General features: G+C 41.9%; 1 protein-coding gene across 1 annotated transcript in view; it reads right to left on the bottom strand.

Annotated features, from left to right (window-relative positions):
- Positions 1–6: 6 nt before the first annotated feature.
- Positions 7–8,217, bottom strand: part of rflna (refilin A) — an 11,648-nt gene continuing 3,437 nt past the window's right edge. The window contains exons 3-4 of the mRNA XM_008417499.2: positions 2,208–2,317; positions 7–2,114 (exon numbers count right to left, since the gene is read on the bottom strand). Coding sequence (XP_008415721.1) covers positions 1,781–2,114; positions 2,208–2,317 — 444 coding nt within the window. The 3' untranslated portion in view covers positions 7–1,780. The remainder of the gene's footprint in view (positions 2,115–2,207; positions 2,318–8,217) is intronic.

The raw sequence follows: 8,217 nt of genomic DNA, 5'->3' as shown, positions 1-8,217 counted from the left end.
TATATATATATATAGATTTGAGACACACATGAGGAACAGAGAAACCCCTAATTTCTTCACTAGGGTGATCTCATGTGGTTTCATGGCTCTGTTTGGACACACTGGATGTGGAGACAAAAAATACATATACACACTGGATCAGAAATTTCTCCACACGATAATTTCATGGAATATAAAATAAGATTTGCAATTAATATTAGTTTTAACATCCAATTAAGTTCTTTCTGGTTTCAAAAACCTCAACATTTATTTTACATATTACATCAGGGAGTTTTTACATATATGTAAATGATTGTCTTAAATGTATTTAACTCTCTTGGTGCCTTTATTTAGTATACTCTCAGGCTAGTTGGTCCTGAAGGCCGAAGCTAACAGCAACATTGTCCCGACTGCGTTGGGTGGTTCTTCACGTGACGAGGCTCGTTGGAGGCGGTCCGTTACCAGTGATCTTCCTGTATGAAACATGTGCTGAGCAGAGAGCATGTTCAGGTCAGAGTAACTGTACGGCACAAAAATAAAGCAGAGTCAAGATCACTAAATTAGCGTTTAAGTTTAAATTTAGTGTTATTATTACTAAAGATGAGCCGCGTTCCATTCAGATCTGTTTTCCACAGGAAGCTTGTTGGTGTTGCACTTCCACCGACCGAACAACCATTGATGTGAATAAGTGCCCGATTCAAACGTGACATGTTTTAAATAGTTTATAAATGAGCTTTTGCATTGGCCGCTATGATCTGTTGTCGAATTTGTTTTAAAATGGAAGAAATTAGCTTTGGTCTCAGCTCCTCTCAAACTAGATGCTAGCCTCTGTGCCCAACTGTTCTGGATTTATACTAAATAAATTTGCTCCCTTGTCTTTAGTTTTTATTTCCTGTGTGAAATAAGCTCACCTTTCCTAAATGGCCCTTTCCTCCACTTTTCCTTTAAGTTCAGACAATGTAGTCTTACGGCCACACAGTCCCAAGTAATTCTAGCTTCTACATTTTAATAAATAAAACTAAGTCGGCCTAATTTCTGTGACCACCGTTTTCATCGCAGCCCGTCAGCGCCAACAAGATGGGATCCTGTCTACCAAGTTCAAAATAGTAAGCTGAGTTGGTGATTATCTGGCGTGGTTTTCAGATCACCCTGTGCTCATGTCCTCAGTCTAACCTCGGCTGACGAGAAGAGATGCTGCTCGGAGTCGCTTGTGGAGTTTTTGGTCTCCAGCGTATGGAGTTAATCAAAGGAAATAAACTATTTTTGGTCCACTTTTCAGAGGCAACACAGAAATTCCCCACCACTACGCCAGGTCCTCTGAGGGAACTGCGACATGTAGAAAACAAGTGCAATAGAGCCATATTCAGAACACTTTGCATCGGTGTGACTGGGTAAAAATCCACAGCACGTGTCGATAATTTTTTTTTTTCTTCCCTTTTCTCTATATACAGACACCAGGAATCTGAAGGTTACCGTCACCAAGGCTCCTGTCCCACCAGAAGGGGGAGCACGGGCCCTTGTTAGCTCTCTTGTTAAATAAGACATTAGTCACTGCAGGGCAGCTGCAGAGCACCGACGGCCCCATTCAAGACTGCCGCAGCAGACAATCAAAAATACTCTGACTCCCAGATTAAGAGCGGGGGTTTAAAACTCCAGGCACTTCTCTTTCGGTGTGGATTTGTCCAAATTCTTTATCGTGAGAAAAACACACTATTTTTTGTTGGGGTTTTTTTTGTTGTTTTTTTTAAAAAGGTAAAAGTTCAAATAAAGTATGAAGTCCCCTTGATGGCGCCATGTAGCCCTACAGGTCCTCTGTGTAGATGACGCAGGGGCTCGTGTCCTCGCTGGATTCCAGCTGCACCGTGGACACGAACCAGCGGCGGGCGCCCGTGGGATTGTAGTTGAGGGTGGTGCGGTAAGTGTTCTTGGCGTGTTTTGGGTAGATGATGGTGGTGCTCTGATAGCTGACGGGCTTCTGCCGCGGCTCCAGGTACACCTGCGACTTGTAGCTTCTCCAAGTGCAGTTCTGCACCGCCACCACCGTCTCGCTGAAGGAAGTGGGCATGGGAACCGGGGCGCACACCACCCGGTCTCGGTAGTGCTTGTCGGAGTCGTACTTGACCGCAGACGTGCACCTGAAAGGGAGATGGGGGGGGGAAAGAGAGGGCCGTTTAGGAACGTGTCGGCGGTTACGTGAGCGAGAGAGAACCAACTGTAAAATGACTAACTTGATTTCCTGCTCCGGTTTGGTGTTGACCTCGATGCTCTCTCCGTAGAACACCGGGTGCATGCGAGTCTTTGGGTCTGTTCCTGCACAGTTCAGCAGGAGGTAGGGCAGCTGTGGGAAGGGGGGGAAAAAAAATAAAATATGACTCACTTTCTCACAGCTCCATGTAAGACCTGTTGAACTACTTTTTATGTAGAAATTCTTGTAAAAAAGAAAGAAAGAAGAGAAATGCGGCCTTGTTGATGGGTTTCAACAGAGTAAACTACCCAGGTTAACAACCTCGTTGACCCCACCCTCACTCCGCAAACAGTCCCAGGGGAGAACTGTCATAGCACTCATCCAGCAAGTTTGCCCTTATATTTTCAAGCTAATATTTCTTCCTTTTAAACGCCACAAAAAACTTTTATTCTGCCAGCAGGTGGCAGTAGCGTTAGCAGACTACCAAACTAATCAAACTTTCTGTTATACTCCCACATTTTAAAGACTTTCAATGAGGTCCCAGAGACAATTACTGGGTTACTCAAAGTACTGCACATCCCCCACCTGTTGCTGGAAGGAAGCCTGGTATACTTTTTTTAAAATATGTTCTTAAGAAAGGTGAATTCAGTTGGTTGTAAAATCTCTCCAGTTTTAAACTTGGAAACAACTTCAAACTTCTGTTCATGATTCCTTTCTTTTAAATCAGCATGAGTTCTTTGAGTTATTACAAAGAACTGATACTGCATGATGATGATACTGCATATCATCATCTTTCCTAAACAATGGCCTAAGTGATTTTTTCCCCCCCCAAAAAATGACTTGCTTGCCTAAATTGTCTTTTGGCAAAAATGTACTTATTTTATTTTAGTAAGGTGATTATATTCAGGGTGTTTGTTCATTGATCTGGTTATTTTCCCAGTTTTTCTTTAATTGCACTTTAATGTTTAAAATAGCAAATTTGAACCTCAAATTTAATCTCTAATATCTGTGCATGGCATATATGCCATTTTGAAAAAAACCCAATCCATCCAGCACCAAGACAGGAAGAAAAATCTTCATATCTGTCCCTGGATGGATTTGCAAAACTTTGATCTGACTTTTTATGACACTTTTGGAGCAATAACCTCTTCCTCTCTGGGTGACATTTCAGTCCGTGTTTATATATTTGCTCAAGTGTTAAATGAGAGAGGCTTCCAAAGCAGGATCATCTGGGTTCTCCCAGTTTGTTTAAAGGCATAGTAATATTTATGTCTGTAAACTTCTGACTTTGAAGAAAGTAATTAAATAGTAAAAAAAAAAAAAAAGTTCCATCTCTTAATATTCTGATATAGTAAACTGTGATAATGTTGGTAATTTTACCTGACCTAAATCAGATAAAGTTTACTCCAACATCAGACGGAGAGAAAACAAAATGGGTAACACTTTATTTGAAGGGGTGTGCATAAGACTGACATGACACTGTCATGAACATAAAGAAGACTTTATGAATGTTTGACTGTTGTCATGAAGTGTCATTCGGTAAATAATGACACTTTTAATGCAAAGTTGCTCTAAAAGTTGCATTGAAAGTCCATTAAAAAGGCCAACTTTGCAATAAATTATCATAATTTACTAAATTATGCAAAGTTGGCAATTTTAATGGACTTTTAATGCAACTTTTAGAGCAACTTTGCATTAAAAGTGTCATTATTTACCGAATGACACTTCATGACATCTGTCATAAACATTCATAAAGACTCCTTTATGTTCATGACAGATGTTATGACATGTTTATGACAGTGTCATGTCAGTCTTATGCACACCCCTTCAAATAAAGTGTTACCACAAAAGGTTATGTTTCTTATTACAGTGTATGCAAATATCTGGATTCCTCCACAGATGGACATAGCATGACTATAACTGTAATAATTATTACCATATTTCATATTACCAGCAGAAGGAATAATTGATGCTTTTCTGTTTGAAACTCAAGCGATTGGTGTTTGATATTGATATTTCTTACCATCATGAAACCCGGTTGCTATTATTTTAGGTAACACTTTGAGAATTTCAAACTAGCCTTTGCCTAATATAAAATTAGAGGAAAAAATGTCAAGAAAAGTAAGAGAGCATGTCTGTGGTGCCGCTCGGAGCCCAGTGGAGTGAAGGAAACGGGTAATGAGGTGATAGAGAAGTGACACAGCAAAGATCAGCAGGGAAGGTCAACGCTAAAGTTTAAAACAACAACCGCGCCAGCGGTGGAGACGCCGCGCGCTGCTCCGTTTCACTTTGCTCATTCGCTTGGAGATTATTTTTCTGTTTTCTTAACCTGGCCTTCCTTTAATGGCTGCTCTGGCTGCCTCTAATGATTTTAATGACAGACTGATCGGACGTGACTTCAAAAAAGTGGATCAAAACGACGGCCTTTACATATATCTTATTAGCTGTAAATAGTTAAATACAGTCAGAACTTAAGTTTGAGGTGGAGTAAAGTATTGAAAATGTCTTTACTGGATCACTGAGTCTTTGAACACACACACACACACGCACACACACACACACACACGTACAAAGCAGCAGACTGAAAAAAAATGAAGTTCCAGGGTTTTTGTTTTTTTCATCTCAGATTCAACAATCTCTTTTTAAGATTTATTTTCAATCCACTTGGTGCAAAGAAAGCAGGGAAGGCTTCTGTTAGAAGGGTTGTGTTTAACGTCAGTCAAACTGTCCACATGCAGCTCAGCGTGTGGCTTAACCTGTCACCCTCTCTGCTCCTAGTTACGCCCAGTGGGGAACATTTGAAGAAACCACAAAATTGCAATGTAAACTGTGCATATTTCTCCAGAATTTCATGCAGGGCTAACAGGCAGACAGGAAACAAGACGAATGCTAGCTGCATTGCTACCAGACAGATAAAGGTAGCAGCAGATTATATCAGACTGTGGACAAGAACCAGTTCTACAGATCCAAACATGTTCATATATTTTGAACCTCAAATTTCATCCTAACAGATACGAATTAGATTGTACTTTATTCTGATCTTGCTTTTGCTCCAGAGGTCAAAAATATTGGACCTTTCTTCTTTGCAAAATAGATCAAGCTCAGTCAGATTGTGAGGAAAGTGTCTGTGTGCATCGATTCCCATGTCTTTGCACAGACTCTCGGTTAAAGCTGCACAATATATTGTGAGTATCGGGGTATCAGTGTCTGCAATATTCACATCACAAAGGACTACTCAGAGTACGATACTATTTTTAATAGTTCTTAAGTACGAACGCAGATGACATTGCTAAAAATGCTGAAGGTCACATAAAGTAGGCAGCACAGATTAGAAAGAGACGAAAGAATAAAACAGGCGTGTATCACACTGATATCGCCATGGCAATATTTACCAATATTATCGCCATTGCAATTTTTTTTTTCTGATGTCCTGCAGCCCTACTCTCAACTGGATTTAGGTCTGGGCTTTGACTGGACCAGAGGTGGGCGACATGGATCTTAGCGTGATATTTTGTGGTACTATTGTGATCATGATAAAGATTATGATAAAATCCCTATTTATGACCTGTTTTTTAAGTAACAGTTTGTCTGTGACTGCATGGCACAGCATCCACAAACATGAATAATGTTCTTGAAAAATATGTACATTTACAACATGCTTCTTCAGGCTGCAATTTACTTTAAAAAAGTGTGATTTATATCTCTAAACTGCACACAGTAACTGCATTTAATCCTGTTTCCACATTCACTGATATTTACTGATGCTTTCATGGAACAAACAGCGAAGAAACCAAAAATAACATTTTCGATCATGATGTCTGTTTTAGTTTTTATCTTATTTACCATCAACAACTGAAATTTGTCAGGACGACAACAAATCAACAATTATTATGATAAATTCTTCACGGTAAATGAAAAAATGTATATATTCTTTTTTTCAGTCGGTACTCCCACCTGAGCTTTATGTCTCTGCAGCTCCACCAGAGTCACCACTGACCTTTGGCCTGCTCTCCTGACGAATGCGCTCCCTGCCCAGCTTGTCCCATCAGGTGAACGTTTTGCAGCTGTACCTTTCTCTTGCTCTTTTCGAGGTGATGGATCAAACAGCGTTCCACACAAAGCTGGGTACATTGTTTTATGACCTAACCCTGTCATATATTTCTCCTCAGCTTATCTGCCTGACCTGTCTGCTTTGTGACGCCGTTTGAACCATCAGAACAGCTCCATTATGCCGAGATTAAATCACACAAAGGAGGAGCACCCTGTTTACTGCTGAGGAGACTCCTAAAGGCGACCAGCTACACTGGATTTTATTTAGGGGTAGCAACGCAAAGGGAGGTGAATACTAATCTCAACAGAATACCCTAATCTTGGCGGTTGTAGTTTGAAGTGGGAACGTGAAGAGGTTAAAGGGGAAAATTTTGCGAGCTACATTAAGACCGCAGGCGAGGTCACAACAACAAATTTTGCTGGACAATAAATTGTCCCGGACGTTATTGCGATAAACGATAAATATTGTTGTTTTGAGACGAGAAATGATACATTAATGCAAGAACACATTGTTAAAGATCAATAAACGTTACATTCTAATGAACATTGAAGACTTGAACTGGAAGACATTTTAAATATCCAAAAGAAATAAACAAGATACAGAAGCAACAAATAAAATGAATTATAAAGTCTCTGTAAACAAAATTGTCCTTCAAAAACAAGGGGCTAGTTGAGACCAAAGCATCAGACTGAAGACTTTTAACATCCAGCTTTTGGTAGAAGAAGAGAAAAGAGAACGAAACAGTAAATCATGGAAAAGGAAATTGTTAAGCTCGTTTTAATTTATTGTGCGATTAATCGGTGTATTGCTTATTGCGACAAGCCGATGTAAGAAGTCAAGTATTTCTCTGACATTGTCCCACATTGTCGCGTAGGTACAAGCGCTCTGGTTGGTGGGGATCTGCCTCTCTGCAGCTCTCGGGTTACACGCAGAGGAGGCCGTCACATGCCGTGGCCCGGCCTCGCATGCCCCCAGAAGAGACGAGCAAGAGCAGGCCAAGGGCGGCAGCGCTCCCTCGCTGAGCTGCGGCGCAGCTGCTGAACTCGCCGCTGAGGCCCGAACGAAGCGAGTCGACAGGCGGCTCATTTTCTGCCGTGACCTGAACACGCTGTACGGGTGTGTGCGATCGGCTTTCCCTCTGCCGCTGCCCTGCGACACGCACGAGCACGAGCACGAGCAGAGGGGCCTTCCGGTGCGGCCGTTTCTCCGCAGAGAGTTCTGGCGAAGCAAACACTGGTGAAAGGAGGGCAGTCACCTCTAAAGGCAGCGTGTCACCTCGACAAAGCAGAAACCCCGCCTGGAAGCCCAGAAGAAATGGTCTGCAGCTGAGCAGTCCACAGTTCACACAATGCACAAAGCACAATGCAGAGCCGGCCGCTGAGGGCGGAGCGGCGCCAAGCAAAACACAGATTTCCAGCTGCCGGCTGTTCTTTACGGCAAAAGCCTCTGACTTTACATCCTGTGTTTGCTCTGAATTTGATGGAAGTGCGTGAAACTATTTAGGAGCAGTAGTGAAACTCGACGCTAGCTCAGGGCTCTCCTTCGGCCTGGAGCGAAACTCAGAGCAGTGCCGCTTCCACGCCGTCTGGAAAAGGCTGCAGTCTGATTTCAGCAGTTTTCTGAGAAGAATGGAGAAGGGAAACAGGAATTTGGAAAATTGTTTGTATTTCCAGGTTATGTTCCTGATCCTCCTCTCTAAATGTTCTCTCCTTCCTTTCTCGTGCCATTACTTCTTTCCTTCCCTGTGTTCTTCCTCCAACCTTTCTCCGACTTCCTTGCTTTTCTTCTTCCCTTAATTCTGTCCGTCCTTCCTTCCTTCCTTCCTTCCTTCCTTCCTTCCTTACTTACTTACTTACTTACTTACTTACTTACTTACTTACTTTCTTACTTCCTTCCTTCCATCCATCCATCCATCCATCCATCCATCCATCCATCCATCCATCCATCCATCCATCCATCCATCCATCCTTCCTTCCTTCCTTCCTTCCTTCCTTCCTTCCTT

The sequence above is a fragment of the Poecilia reticulata genome, linkage group LG9 (genome assembly GCF_000633615.1).
Source record: "Poecilia reticulata strain Guanapo linkage group LG9, Guppy_female_1.0+MT, whole genome shotgun sequence".
NCBI classification, from domain to species: domain Eukaryota; kingdom Metazoa; phylum Chordata; class Actinopteri; order Cyprinodontiformes; family Poeciliidae; genus Poecilia; species Poecilia reticulata.
Note: the sequence above shows the minus strand (reverse complement) of the source record. Positions and strands in the feature narration are given on the sequence as shown.